The sequence below is a fragment of the Sardina pilchardus genome, chromosome 10, assembly GCF_963854185.1.
Source record: "Sardina pilchardus chromosome 10, fSarPil1.1, whole genome shotgun sequence".
Classification (NCBI taxonomy): Eukaryota; Metazoa; Chordata; class Actinopteri; order Clupeiformes; family Clupeidae; genus Sardina; species Sardina pilchardus.
Window position 1 is genome coordinate 14,706,832 of NC_085003.1, and position 15,168 is coordinate 14,721,999.

At 41.9% G+C, this 15,168-nt stretch overlaps 2 protein-coding genes across 3 annotated transcripts; both read left to right on the forward strand.

The window, feature by feature from the left end:
• Positions 1-262: 262 nt before the first annotated feature.
• On the forward strand, positions 263-4,824 carry lrrc61 (leucine rich repeat containing 61). The gene is made up of 9 exons (XM_062547124.1): positions 263-688; positions 1,761-1,856; positions 1,977-2,123; positions 2,213-2,273; positions 2,816-2,901; positions 2,994-3,059; positions 3,174-3,242; positions 3,617-3,742; positions 3,878-4,824. Exons 1-9 carry the CDS (start codon positions 664-666, stop codon positions 3,982-3,984), a joined length of 783 nt encoding a protein of 260 aa, XP_062403108.1. The 5' UTR covers positions 263-663; the 3' UTR covers positions 3,985-4,824.
• Positions 4,825-5,887: 1,063 nt separating this feature from the next.
• idh3a (isocitrate dehydrogenase (NAD(+)) 3 catalytic subunit alpha) lies at positions 5,888-15,149 on the forward strand. 2 transcript variants are annotated; one of them, XM_062546576.1, is made up of 12 exons: positions 5,962-6,003; positions 6,567-6,626; positions 8,581-8,643; positions 9,560-9,643; positions 10,223-10,337; positions 10,903-11,090; positions 12,231-12,364; positions 12,759-12,861; positions 13,399-13,463; positions 13,681-13,765; positions 14,061-14,213; positions 14,628-15,149. In XM_062546576.1, the coding sequence occupies exons 1-12, from the start codon at positions 5,977-5,979 to the stop codon at positions 14,709-14,711; spliced, it is 1,161 nt and encodes a 386-aa protein (XP_062402560.1). In that variant the 5' UTR covers positions 5,962-5,976; the 3' UTR covers positions 14,712-15,149. The 2 variants fall into 2 exon arrangements, with proteins under 2 accessions (XP_062402561.1, XP_062402560.1); XM_062546577.1 differs by lacking the exon at positions 6,567-6,626 and having other exon boundaries at positions 5,888-6,003.
• The last annotated feature ends 19 nt before the right edge of the window (positions 15,150-15,168 follow it).

Here is a 15,168-nt window from a genome sequence, read left to right on the forward strand (position 1 = left end):
CGTTTGTCAATAGGCTATCACAAGACAAAGCATAGCCTACAAATCAACGCTTTAACGCAGCTTTTAACATATTTTGCACAACTTTTACTAGAAACGTTTAACACTTTTATTGTAACTGAAAAAAGTGATATAGGTGTTGCATTCGCTATTTAAAGTCGAGCTTGGTAAAGATGCGGGGAAAACTCATAGGGAAAACTGCTGCTTTTCAGTAAATTCACCCCTTGACCCTGACAGTATCCTAGTAACGAGTAGGTGTAAACAACCACTTCCGGGAATTTAAACATTAACGTTAATTAATTTGTTTGCCAATACTCCTTTATTTGGGTTATACTGAGATAACGATGCCAGGAATACAGGTTTAACTGTAGTTGCTTTGTTGTCAAAGTCGATGATATGACATGTGAATAACACAGTCAGCAGAGGCAGTTCACACCAGCTGGTGGTAAGCTAGCATAGCCACTTCGCTACCATTGCACCCTACCAGCTACATAGACTGAAGGTAGCAGTTCTATGCCTCTCGAATGTTAGCCGAACGTTTAACGTCAGCTGTCCGGCAGATTAAGCCGGATGACTATTTGAGTTTACTAAGAAATCCCGGGGAATAATCCTCAAATCTATCTGAACATTTTGTTTACGGATGCCTGAGACTAGAACTAGGAAGGGATGGAATCAAAGAAAGATAACCCAGGTAAGCTGTGATCAAGCTTGACTTCTAACTGTTATGCATTGCTCTGACCGAAAATGCAGTAGTTGGTTAGCTGTCCACTCCACCCTTTGAATTGTTAATCAGTCAACTACAGCAGTGCTTCCTCCGTGGTGTACTAGCATAGCGATAGTCGTAACCACAGCTGCAACAGGAGAATGAATCTAGGCTAGCCATTTCCATATAGCATCAATGAGCAATCCTTGCCCAAGGTTAGCGTTGATTTTATTTTCAGTGTCTTCCTCACTAGGTATGAAACGTAAAACAGACCTGTTTAATTTAAAATTATTTTCACAGGGTGACAGAATGATGTTTCTTACAGCCATTGAAGAAGCCTGCAGTAGCTGCAACACCCTTTTTCACCAGTTGCTATTAAGCAAATGTCTGTCAGAACTGCGCACGAAGCTTTGAAGTAGAAGCCTTTTTTGTGTAGCCTAGTCCACAACAAATATATTTTTAATTGTGAATTATTTAGTTATTAGCGAAGTCAGTGCGCATTAAGATTTGACTGAGCATAGTACATTGTTTAAATCAATGATGTCCACCGTGTCGCCTTGGCGTGAGATATCATGATAGCCTGACCTGATATTGTATGCCTTCAGCAACAGTTTTCCATGGTAGGCTTGTTTAGCTCGAACACAGTAATATCAAAATGGCTGGGTGGTCTTGAGATGTCCCATTATGTAAATGTCTTATAGGCCTAATGGCTTGGAGTGAGCAGTTTGTAACACCAAACAAAAAGGTGTCCCGAATGCACAGTTAAAGGCAGCACAAAAGCACTGAACTTTTAGTAAAACAGCAATCACATGGCCAAAGCCTGCTGGTTAGCTCACCTCTTTTTGTTGCAATGGAATTTTCTGTATAAGAGTGAAGCTGTAGATTTTAGTGCCTCAATGAGTATTGTTGGAGACAAGGGAGGACAGTGGGGGAGGAGATTTTCATCTTGCCCAGAGTCATAAGTTATGGGAGCTGTTTGCAGGTTATGAGAGTGGACAAGTGCTTTTGTGCATCTCAGTGTGTGTTATTTTAAAACACAGTGCCTTGTTCTGCCCTACAGAGCCAGACTACACAAAGATCACGGCAGTGCTGCTGAAATCAAGGACAGGAGAATTTGATGTGGAGTCCATTCTATTTCTCAAACTAAAAAGTCTCGGTAAGGCCACCTTTATTTAAAAGCAGGCTTGCTAATGTCACCGTTCTATGAACACAGTCTCATTTGTTTGCACATGAGTATCACTGGAGTTCACAGTGTTTGTTTTTCTGGGTCCCACAGGAATATATGATCTGGGATGCATCGGAGAATGTTTAAACCTTGAGAGGCTTGATCTCTCTGCAAATAATATCACAAATTTAGCTCCTCTGGCGTCACTTCGAGTTCTTATCGTTCTTAATGTATCTGCAAATCGAATTTCCAATATAGGTATGTAATCTGGGATGTTTTCATTTTTACACAATATATAGCCTACAATACTTATATATTTACAAATATCAATACTTTCCGTATTGCAGAACCCCTCTCCGGCTGTGAAAGTTTACAGAGTCTTAATGTGGCTGGTAACCTCATACCCAGGTAAGGAGGTACAGAGCACATCTATGCATTGTGCCAATATGGCCATGGGGTACAACCATTAGATTAGAAGGCTAAAGCAAGGCTTTTTTTTACTCTTTGAATGTAAAAAAAACATCTAGCCTCGTTAACAGCAGGGTTGTCTAGGTTCACCTAGGCTAAAACATCTTTACAGTCACGGTTTGAAAGTGAACAAATATGTATATATGTATATATATATATTTTCAGGATAAGTAAATCTACTATATATGGGCATTTGTACCGTTCACATCAGATTTATAGTCAGATTCTGGTGTGTTTTCAGCCTATTACATATTAACTAATGTGGAATGTTCTTCAAGTAAAGTTGTGCAAGTGGTGCTGCACTCCGACTGCTTCAGTCTGTCTGTACTGCATGATAATGTCTTCACCATGTGATGCATAATTATAGAAAGAGAGAGAGAGAGAGACACACACACACACACACACACACACACACACACACATACACACGCATTTATTTATGTATATGTTCTGTTTATATTCTATTTATATTCTGTTCACAGTAATGAAAACCTCCTATGCCTTAAGTCCCTAAAAAAGCTGGAGAGTATTCGACTGAAAGATAACACTTATAATTACTCCAATCCAGGTAAAAGGCCAGTGTCCATGTGTGTGACTTTATACAGATGCACTATGTGTAAACAGGTATTGTTACTATTAACACAATTGTATATCATCTAGTCTGCAAAAACTCTTCGTATCGGAATATACTGCTCGAAATGTTCCCAAACATCAAAGTGCTTGATGGTGAGTACATGTGTCTATATTATATATTACACTATGGCATTTTATTTAACTGTCATGCATAAATGGATTTGTGGAGTTATTTGTTAATTGATTGCTATTATGCAAACTTTTAAGGCGAAAGAGTGGTTGGACGTGGAAGTGACTTATATCAACTATGCAAAGATATTGATGACACCATAAAAGGTAACTTACTTGATGGATTAAATGTTCCTGTATTTTAGCACTGCAGCATATTGAAATTGGGTTAGTGAATGGGGATGGGGAGTGTGGTGTAAGGAGTGCAGCATTATTCATCTTGGAAAGTAGACCTTTAAATGCTTTGCATTTGTTTACAGAATGATCAAGCCTTAATTGCATTCCACACATTGCACTGAACATCTCAGCATAATCGAACTAGTGAACCATAAAATAGATTTGTGCACTCTTATCTAATTGACTTTATTCCAAACAATTGATAGCATGAATGAAAACACAAACAAGTATGCTGAGACAATATGTACGCAATGAACTCTGGTAAATGATAGTCAGACTGTCTGTAACCGTCCTGAACCTTACAGCTGGTATGTATAAAAATGGCCAGCTGCCAGAGATGCCTGACTGCAAGCCGTGGGTCGAAGATGGCTACTGGGAGATAAAAAGATCAAACAACGCTATAGTGGAAGAGGCCTACAAGCAGTTTAATGGTAAAGCATATCCTTTAGCAAATAGTAATTGTGCTGTTATACTCTATATCTAAGGTCTATGTTTACAACTAATTTACTAATAATTAACAACTGTTTTGCTTAATTCTCTGTGCATACTTGCATGTCTGTCAACAGATGTTCTTCATGAATGCAGGCTTCTAAACAACAGAGCAGCTGTTGTCATCTCCCAGACAGAGAGGACTTTAGGCGGGAAAAATCAACCAAAGCAGTATGCTGTTTGATACAAGAAATTCGCCTCATAGAAAACGTTTTATTTATTTGTTGATTTATTTACTTATTTACTTGTATGCAGTGTTCCTTGTCAAATGTCAAAACTCAGCTTTATGAAGTAACCATGTTCATTTTTGTACCTACCGGTATATGCTTTTCTGATGAAATCTAGCGCCTGTGCTACTGTAATGTCTCGTCTTACGTGTTGCCTGTCATAAAAAAAGTTAGGTTTGATGCTGTGTGAACAGAGTGTGAACAGCAAGCCATGGTGAAGATCTAATGATGTGTTTGTCTATGTAAACCCTTGATCAAAGCCATCTCAGGATGCTTCAAACACCTTTGCACTCACAGCACAATACTGTACATAAATCACAATGCTTTAATTAATGCTGCTATTTGGATAAACTGGGAATTTATGAAGCATTTTTAAACCTTCTTTTCTTCAGAATATTTTTTATCAAAGCTATACCATTATGTACTGCTATAAGATAATTTGGTCAGGCCTCCGTGTTTTGTATCTGTTGGGCAATACATTGATGGACAAGAGATTGCATAACTTGAATGTTATATTTTACTACATTTCAAAACATTGGGCCCCTTTTCTGAGATAGAATTTCCATTAGGTAAAAAAAAATCCAAATGGCACAAAATGGGCAAACTACTAGTTTCAACTACATCATCAGTTTTTTGTAATGGTAGCTCCCAGGTTTCGGTTGAATGCTTGCATTGCATAGATGTCTCATCTTGTAAAGTTAAAATAATAAAAACCCACAAAGATTGCATTGGAAAGTAGATTGGGATAGTGATTATACCTTTAAGACAATTGTCACAATAAATACATTGAGACAACACAGTCTGGTCCATTTGTGTCATGAAACTTGTGTGTGTACTGCCATCTTGTGACAGACAGGACACACTATTTTCTTTACGGTTTTGAGACCATGCAGTTCTGTCTCAGATTCACAACAATTTAAATCTGGCCTTCATTGTTTTATATTTTTTATTATTATTATTGTAAGGTAACTTATGGTAACCTGTATATAGATTATATGGTAACTATAATACTTTCACCATTTTTGTCAGCCACTCCATTATTTATCCCGGAAACCCAGGACAATGAATGTAGTAGACTAGTATTTGTAGTAAGGATCATTCAACTGATGAGGCAACTTGCAATGAAGAGTGAAAGGTATTCTGTTCTGTCCTTGTCCGCTGGTCCAAGCTGCTTGCCATTGCTTGCCTTAGTTAATCTGCTGAGACCAGTAGAACATTCATCTTCATGATCCATTAAAGAATAAATGCAGATCTTTTCAATTCCACATATGGCCTTATTTTTAAAACCTGAAAAATACAGCTTTTAAGAATGTTGGGATCAGCTGAATTATTTCAAGGACATGGAACTCAAAGCCATCGATATCGATGGCTTTGATGGAACTGTTTGGATGAGGCACAGAGGTTGCCATGTATGACAGAGAGTAATTCACTATTTGCTGTGAGCCATAACAAAGATCCTTCATTACTATCCGCTTTAACCCTCTCAGACCAATGAGACCATAATGTAGCCTATGCCATTTTTGTTTATGAAAACGTAGCCTACAAATTATTTAATGTCATGTTTCCAAATAAAAAAAATATCTATTTATTCATGAATGAATAACAGGGTTTTTTTTAACACCTCTCCGCCATAGCCCTTTTCTACCACAGTTTGGGACATCTTCAATATTAAGAAGATATTGTGTCTATAGCATGCTATGCGATATGAACCTGGTCACCTGCGACCAACTACAATGTGATAGACTTTTGTTAACGTGATTTTTTTCTAGTCAGTAAAGATCATAGAACTAGACAAGTAGGGATACGGGCAGATCTTTGAACGGGTAATTTGACGTTGTCTGGCAACCCACGTGGTTGCTCAATTTGTCAGAGGATGGGATACCGGATAGCTGCTTCTGCTGCCACCACCACTACACTCGCAGAGTAGCTACAGAAGTAGATCAGCAAGGATGGCTGGAAACGCGTGGAGGTCAACGGTAAGGGGAATGATGTACAGCATCAAAACGAAAGAGAAGTGATATCCGCTTTAATGCTGTGTTCTAACTGAATGAACCCTGATTTATATTACGACTAGTAAAGGTGTTGATAGCTTTGAACTTCAGAGAGGATGCCCCAGAGGCCTCCTGTTTCATGCCCTTCACATCAGCTCACAGACCGAGAATATGTAGCAGCTAGATGTTCCTAACCTTGACGCCTGTTATGACCCGTTGATGAAACTGAGTGACTGTATTTTCCTGATTGTGAGAAAATATCTCAAGTGAATTGTTTGGTAAATCTGGTGGGGATCCCGTAGACTCTTCCTCTAAATAGTAGCATGCTGGCTAACTGTGGTATGCCAGGTTAGCATGCGTATCGCATTGCTATTACATGTCTTTGAATGCCGCGCTCTAAAGCCTTTTTGCTAGTTAGCTAACCCGACCACCAGCTTGTAGAAATCAGCTAACGTTAACGGAACCTCGCTCTGACAGCTGAGTAGTTGACAGTTAGCATTGCTACCTAACGTTGTTCCAACAAAGATTTGTGCTTACCATTTTCGCAGATTTTTAATCTTCTGGAAAAATACGGTTTATGGATAAAAGACAAGGGTAAAACCAATGAAGTAAGCTGAGCCACTTTCATGTTGGGGCACATTGCCAATCCCTGCTAGCGAGATAGAACGTGTGAGCGAGTTAGCCAGCCAGCCAGCTAGCTAGTTAGCTTGCTAGCAAGCTTGGTGACTTGTCAAGCTGACAGTAGCTCGCTAGCCAGCTTTTTTGCGTGTTTTGAGCTTCATTGGCAAATCTGAGGTGGACATTTTGCTCGATGTGTTAAATGGACATAGATTACATGATACACCCCATGGATTGTCAATTGAAAATCGGTTGTTCGAGTGAAGCCTCTTGAAGTAGAGTCCCTAGGTTAACTTAGTCTCTCCGACCAAGGTCACTTTTAACCAGCTTCCGTGCGACTACACGCATCCCGGTTAGCCGACCTTCGGAACGGAGGATATCGTGATTGGCTTACAACCGTGTATCTCTGCATTAATTTCAGAGATGCTGGTTTAATGCTATTGAACGATTGCTTTGCCAGATGATATTACGTTACCGATGGATTCCTAGTGTCATTCTAAGTTTATATGACGCTATTCCAGCAACACAAATTAAATACGCAGTTGAGGTTGGCATGTCCATTGACCAATCAATTTTTCACCAGTAGCCATGTCATGTTAAACCAGTGGGAGAGAGTGTTAAACATATGCATCTATTAACTTCGACTGTTTGAAAGTGTGGCATGGAGTTTTCTGCGTTTGATATGAATGGAGCTGTTTAGTAACCTGTAATTTGCTGTAATCTTAACATTGCGCTAAATTTAAGTCCTCCCTTTTTATGTGTAGGAGTCAAAATGTCCCTCACAGATCTGCTAACTCTGTATTTACCCCTGGGCAATGAACATGTGTGGTTTCATAGATCCTGAAAATCACTGCCAGACACAAATTGGATGGTTGGGGAAATGAGCAAACTTAATTGCAGTGTTGTAGTCTCATTCCTCAGCCCACACAATCCTCAAATACAAAACGTTGCCTCTACTGGCTTCTTGGAAATCTACATGAATTCGGTGCCACAGGATCTTTGAAACCATTGCTTTTAACAAGGGATTGGTGATCAATTTCTGGGCATCTCCTAATTGATGTTAAGATAACTATTCTGGAGAGAATTAGTTATGTTCTGATCTTTCATCTCTTTTTAAAGTTTCTAGAAATTGCTTAATTCATTCCACTTTCACAGTGGTTAATAATTTGCCAAATGCAATCATAATGTTACCATGTTTACCATCTTACCAGTATTCCCAGAAATTAACATGATCAATCCCTGTTAAAATGCATGGGTGAACATGCATGTGTGTAATTTGTGCAACACTAACTGACCCCCATCCCCTTGCAAAAAAACCTCAGGTTTTGAATGAGAAACATCATTTTATAGTTCTTCAGATTTGTTCCATCAATGCACCTCACCCCAGTCACCTCACCAGAACTTGTGTATGCTGCCTATAGCTGATGTTCACTCACTCTGCTTAGATGCTCCTTTGGTTTAGGTAAACCACTTCCTATTGTTTATCTTAACCATAGCAGTGTTCTAACAGTGTGCCCGCCAATTAGGAGTGGCTCTTAACAATAACCATGCTTCATACTGCCTTTGACACTATGCCAGATAAGATTAACACTGCCTGGCTGTGAGCTGCTTAAGCTGTTGACAGGGCAAGAACAAACGGGTCACTTAGGTGTTTTGTAGCAGGACAACAAGCATGGCTCGGCAGTGGTCATTTCTCTCCCCTTTTGTGATTAGTTGTGTGGCTGGGTGTCCTCCTGCCTGTAAGGTCAAACACTCCTTCTCTGCATCAAATAGGCAAGTGTCCAGCTTTAGCAGCTGCCCTGAGGGCATCTCAGTCAGTCAGTCAGTCAGTCAGTCACTCCCTCATAGTATTTGTGTTAAACACACAGCCCTTGTTTGTGTTATGTGTTTGTGCATGTGTTGGCCTATGTGTTTTAATTGTACTGGATTTCCTTCCTCTTACAGGTGTCCCGTGTGATGGGGGCGATGAGGAGTCAGACCCCTCAACCCCGAAATTTCACCAGAGGGGTACGTTACACACACACACACACACACTGCTACTGTTCTCAGCTGACATACATGGACTGACCAGTGATTATACAAATCTGCCAGGCTGCTGACTATGGGAGAGGACAGCAGTGTAATGGTTAGATATTGACACATGAATCCGGAATGGTGTCACGTTTTTGCAAGCAAATTGATATTTTAATTACCAGGCTCAACTCAACATGAGAGCTGTGGTAGGGCAGTGCAGTGCAGTGGTATGTGAGTGATGGAGTTATGGAGTTGTTGGATTCTTGGGTATGCATACAACAATGAGGCAGTGACATTTTTAGTAACTCACTGGCCTTTAAGGGACAAGAGGTTGGAAAGCCTGAGGGAGGTGTGTGGGTGCGTGTGTGTGTGTGAGAGAGAGGGGGGCGGGGGTTGAGGGACTCGAGCACTATAACTTGCTGGAGTGTTACTATGAATATGGAGAATGCAGACACAAAATATAAAGCAGAGTATTAATGAGACTTTGAGCGAGCTTTTTGCCTCGATACTGAACTTAACGTTCACTGAGTTTTGTTGACATCTTTTCATGAATATAGGAAATGCATGCTGATGTAAGTGCCTTGCTGTACTCCAAGTCACTTTAGATAGTAGGCTATTATGACTTAATAACCAGTAGTATGTCTTGCACAGGGTAATTTCTTCAAATGTATTTATTATAATGAAGAAAGAGGAATGCCGGTGCAACACAGATGTCTTCTTTAGAATTTATTTAAAAGGTGCAAAACATGACTAGCGTTTCGACGTTACAAACGTATTTATTATAATGTTATGCAATGTTATGTCTTGCAAATGGGGTCGTGTGTGGCTGTGCGCCTCAGTGGGCACTGGGTAACTGGGTAAGGCCTGTCTTGTCTCTTGTGTCAGCTGTGTTGTGTTTTGATTCCCACAGATGCAGACTGTAACCCTAATCCCTGGGGATGGCATCGGTCCAGAGATCTCCTCAGCTGTAGTGAAAATATTTGAAGCTGCTAAAGTAAGCATCAGACCATACAGCCTCACACCAGCCACATGCCTTTTCACTAAGTGTCCCGGCCTATAAACAAATCTCACTTCCAGACCGCTCCACACTCCAACCAAATACCTTTTGACTAGTTGGAGCGAGTACGTACTTATATACACTGATACACACAGGTCCATTCACATACAGTACATGACAATTAGCTCATCAAAGATGTTGAAGCTATTTTACCTTTCACCTTCGCTAGTCGCTTGCAACCTGAATGGGGTTTTACTTTCCCTCGATCTGCCTTGTTTTCAGTCGAGAAACCTGAGCAAGTCTGAGCATGACATGTCTGCTTAGAAGGATTTCAGAAGAGCTAATAAATTTTTTTATTGTGAAGGAGCCTTGCTTTTCCCTTTATGTGACTTGGTAAGATAACAGCATGCTGTTTCTCATAGTGGAATTCTGTACAGAGAGTAGAATGGGCTGTTGGTTAACTCAGTGGCTGAGATAAAAAGCACCTTGGTGTAAATATTAGCCCTCAGTCAGAGCAGTGCACGTGTGTTGATAAGGTTGCTGCCAGCTGAATGGATGCCCCTATTTTCCCCACAGGCCCCCATACAGTGGGAGGAGAGGAATGTAACCGCTATAAAGGGACCAGGGGGCAAGTGGATGATCCCGCCAGAGGCAAAGGAATCCATGGACAAGAGCAAAATTGGACTAAAAGGTATGCCAGAGTGTGCTCTGCATAGACTAGACGAGGGAGGGAGCAGGTACTACATTCATTTTGATGGCCGATGCTAGGCTAGCTACTTCAGACGCACGTATACTTCATTGGTGGCTGCCATCTTTAAAAACGACATCTGACAGGCACTCACTTCTGACCACATCTTCCCAGGCAAGCCAATTGGGTGCCACATTACCAGAGGACACAAAAAAGTGTGTGTTGTCTGTAAATTGGTGGATCAGTCAATCAACTTGGATCACATAATTTGTGGCCATCTGAAATAAGGCACCTAATTGCCTTGTTTGTGAAATTGTGGCCAGAAATTAATACTGGTCAGACTAAATGTTACATTTAGATTACCAAAAATAAAGTAACCTTATTTAATACCGGAAAAAATAGTACAACTGTATAGATAGGGTAATAAACTGACCACCCATAATCAACCAACAACAATCACAAAGCAGTCAGAAAGGAAGTTGAACTCCCAGTTAAACCCTTGAGGTCTGACTTTTTTTAGTTTTGTGTGTGTGTTTGAGTCATTTGACGTGTGGACCTTGTCTCCTAGGACCGCTTAAGACTCCTATTGCTGCTGGCCACCCTTCCATGAACCTGCTGCTGAGAAAGACCTTTGACCTCTACGCCAACGTGCGCCCTTGCGTGTCCATGGAGGGCTACAAGACCCCTTACACCGACGTCAACCTGGTCACCATCCGTGAGAACACAGAGGGGGAGTACAGCGGCATTGAGCATTTGGTATGTGTACACACACACACACACACACACACACACACACACACAGGCTACTGCAATCACCACCACTTTCAGGGAGGCCCCTGGTTAGACTCAACCACCCTTTTCGCACTGATCAGTTTTTAGTGTTTATTTATTTGTTTAAAGGCCATGGTTATTATTTGGGGGGTTGAATATATCCCCTGTGTGCATCCCTACATTTAGATGTATATATTTAATCTCTGTATTTATATATACATTTATTTTAAAAGTTCCAAATCAATTTGGTAATGTCACCAATATCCTACCAACCAGACACCCATACGTATGCCTGAGATGTCCTTTGTTAAGTCGCTGTGTAATATATTGTCACTAAATTACATTGATTTACGTCCAGTATTTTTTGGCTTGCTTAAAAGGCCCGCCGGACAGCCCCTCCTCCCCCCACACGGCAGTTGAGTAACTTTGCCACCTGACCCCCTCAAGCCACTTGGCCCCAGCTGTGTGTGTGCGTCTAATTCTCTCGCTCATGCAGCCTTAGCAGGACGTGGGTGCTCTCACAGCATATTTAGCACTGCTGCTTATGTCCTTTAGGTTGGTGGTCCATCGGCCAGTTCTCTCACAAACCATTTTGGAATTTCGTTCTGTTCAGTTTAGACCAGACCAGACCAGACCAACCAGTGGTCGTTGTTGAGGTCTGCAGTGGCCGTCATCATATTTCACCCATATGCCGCCTTGCATCTCTGTTTATGTTAAAGATGGAACAGGATGTGCTGTGCTCTGTGTGTGTGTGGGGGAGTTCCAACTCTCATGTGTACGCGTGGACGGGTGGGTGTTTGAAACCTGTTAGCCCATCTGAAACCTGTGCCACACTCCCCTGTGAGTGAGGCACTAAAGTCTCCCTCAGTTCTCTAAACACAATCCTGTTTTCATACATCGCGTAGGAGGTCATCTCCAGGATCTGTTTTTTTTACATCACCTAGACTTAAAACGTTTCAAATGTAGAAGAGAAAAACACTGACAAGTCCACCCCAGCACTCAAGCTTAGACATTCCATGACACATCCATGCAGACTAAAATCATATCAGTCCCTCAGTGTGGGTTAGCATGATTATGTTTGATGAGTTGAGTATGATGTGCTGTGTTCTTGTTCTCCCTGGTCAGATTGTTGATGGCGTAGTGCAGAGTATCAAGCTGATCACCGAGGACGCCAGCCGCCGCATTGCAGAGTATGCTTTTGAGTACGCCAGGAACAACCAGAGAACTAGTGTCACAGCTGTTCACAAAGCCAACATCATGTAAGTCCTCCCCATGATATCTATCTATTAATGCAAGGAACGTCTGTTCCACGCATAACTCTCGACCCCACTCATCCGACTGCTCTCAAATTTGGTGGGTGTCATCCTAATGGCACGAGTGTGTGCAGTGCCAAATTTCATGTTATACGAACAAAAAATGCCACATCTACTGGCTCTGCACTAGTATGAAATAAATGTGCCCACAGACAGAGAGCAGTCACTTATAGGACTTTTATTATCCTCCAGGGTCATGGTGACCAGACCACAGACTGTTTACAATACCGGAATAGGACGCCTTGAAATGATCTGGGAACCTTGTGAGGATTGTGATTGTCAGTTGACAAATGAGGACTCATGTCTCGTTCTTTCTTTCCCTCTCTGTGTCTCTTAAAAGGCGCATGTCTGATGGACTATTCCTGAGGAAGTGCAGAGAGGTGGCCGAGAACTTCAAGGACATCAAGTTCACCGAGATGTACCTGGATACAGTCTGCCTGAACGTATGTGTGTGCCTTGTACTGCTCACACACAGTTGATGATCTGTCTGTTGGGATCTGCATGCATGCTTTTCCTGTACATTTATGTGAACAGGTAATTTATGTATGGCCTGTTGACAGGAAGTTGATGGGACTCTGGTCTGGGCAGCACATACGTTCCCTAGATTTGTTTTGGGCTTGTTGCCAGGCTATGGCTTCCTAACAGATACCTCTGCTTATGTTGACAGGAAGTTGATGTATTGTCTGTAGTGATCTGTGTGCGTGCCTCTACCTCACATATGTAGACATGCAGTTTATCTGTCAATGAAGGATCTGTCTGACGTGCAGACATCTCTATCTCGACATGCTCTGTTGTGGTAATTTTAGACCTTACTCATTGTTGCTAGGTGAAAGCAGCTCAGGTGTCAAAACAATGGAACGTTCTGGTTCTCTCTGATTCTAGTTAATTATGGCTTTAGAATAGGTGGGGCTGGTGATTGTCAGAGGTCTTCAATATCTATGTAATATCCATATCTCTTTTTGTCTGGTTTTGCTTCACAGATGGTACAGGATCCCACTCAGTTTGACGTGCTTGTCATGCCCAATCTCTATGGTGACATCCTGAGGTAAATTAATCAGTGTTTGTTTTTTGCATAAGCAGTCTCTATTAAATCAGTGAATTATTACATTTTTAAACATGACTATTAGGTCTGTAATTTGCTAAATGTTCACATTGACAATAATTAATTCTGAAGTCCCAGAGTTTGGCCTCTTTGTGTGTAGAAGCAACAGTTTCTCCTGTTGTGAATTATTTTTTAAACATTGAATGCTGTGTGTTTTTAGCGATCTCTGCGCTGGGCTCATCGGTGGCCTCGGAGTAACTCCAAGCGGCAACATCGGCGCCAACGGTGTGGCCATCTTTGAGTCGGTAAGTGAGTGAGTGGGTACCCCTCATTAGTCTTTTTATATATCCTCCCTTCCTTCCTCGGTCCTCGTTCCCACTGATCTAGATAAAGAATGATGGGGTGGCAACAATGGGATAATCTATCCAGTGCTAGTTATAGATCAGTGGGAACGAGCCTGGAGGACCGAGCATCGAGGAGAGAGGCTGAGGATGGGCCAATCAGTGACTTGAGAGAGCGGTCAGTGGGGGAGACGACCAACAGAGGGCAGAGCCGGAGTGCTGCGTGGCATGTGGTCATTTGCGTTGTGTCTCTCCGCAGGTCCACGGTACTGCCCCTGATATCGCAGGACTGGACATGGCCAACCCCACTGCCCTGCTGCTCAGCGCGGTCATGATGCTTCGCCACATGGGGCTGCATGGCCACGCCCAGAAGATCGAGACCGCCTGCTTCGACACCATCCGAGACAGAAAGGTAGGCCACGGGATACAAACACGTGATGTGCCCTTGTCTTGATGAAAGGATTTGCAACTGTTATTGTGTGTGTGTTCCAGGGAGGCTGCTCCAGGCACGTAACTAAGGCACTCGGTTCAGCTGCAGATATATGTATATTCAGCTCTACAATACATACAAGGCCACACTAGACATGATAGCGGCACATACTGTACGCGCGAAAAAATGAGACTCGTCTTCTAAAAGTGTGTGTGTACTTGTGAACTGAGCGCTTCAGTTGTGGACTCCGTGTAGCCTCCCTGTGTGTGTGTGCGCTTGTGCGATCGCTGGGGTTGGACCCATCACGGTGGCTTTAACAGCCTGCTCGGACTGTTGCTACGCTATCTTAGCGGGGAGTTTGTCACCCATGTGTTCCCGTTCCCTCTCCCCCTCCAGGTCCTGACCAAAGACCTTGGTGGAAACTCCAAGTGTTCAGAGTTCACCGGTGACATCTGCCGAAGAGTACAAGATATGGACTGAAGAGGCTCCTACTCGCATCAAGATTAAAACAAAGACGTGGATTTACTCCCAATGATGACACCGAGAAAAAAAAATCCCAACAAAAAACAATCTCATCTTCGTATCATTCTCATATCTGCGCACAATTCTACTCTATATGTACATGTATGTAACTGAGATATAAATAACTCCGGGGGCCACAGCCCTGAATGTTTTTTTTTTCACCTTACAAAGAAGGCACTGTTTTAAAGAAAATAATCTCCTGTCCTATGGTCCTGTGTTTTGTGAGATGAGTTGTCTGCTGAATAATCTGAAATGCTCTATTTATTGACTGGAATAAATGTCTGGTCCAAACATTTACATAACCTATTGTCCTCAGCTGTTCTGTTAATTGCAGAATTCAAACGTGTCCGGTTTCAGATTACCAATACATTAAAGTTACTGATATTTTCAACCAAATGGATCTGTTTATTGTTTT

What these genes read in the sequence shown, in the direction of transcription:
- lrrc61 (XM_062547124.1), top strand. Translation starts at nt 664, where the DNA reads ATGGAATCAAAGAAAGATAACCCAG. An exon ending in ATCAAAGAAAGATAACCCAG is followed by an intron (nt 689 to 1,760) that starts GTAAGCTGTGAT and finishes TCTGCCCTACAG; the next exon opens with AGCCAGACTACACAAAGATC. An exon ending in AAATCGAATTTCCAATATAG is followed by an intron (nt 2,124 to 2,212) that starts GTATGTAATCTG and finishes TCCGTATTGCAG; the next exon opens with AACCCCTCTCCGGCTGTGAA.
- idh3a (XM_062546576.1), top strand. Translation starts at nt 5,977, where the DNA reads ATGGCTGGAAACGCGTGGAGGTCAACG. An exon ending in GAGCAAAATTGGACTAAAAG is followed by an intron (nt 10,338 to 10,902) that starts GTATGCCAGAGT and finishes CTTGTCTCCTAG; the next exon opens with GACCGCTTAAGACTCCTATT. An exon ending in GTTCACAAAGCCAACATCAT is followed by an intron (nt 12,365 to 12,758) that starts GTAAGTCCTCCC and finishes GTCTCTTAAAAG; the next exon opens with GCGCATGTCTGATGGACTAT.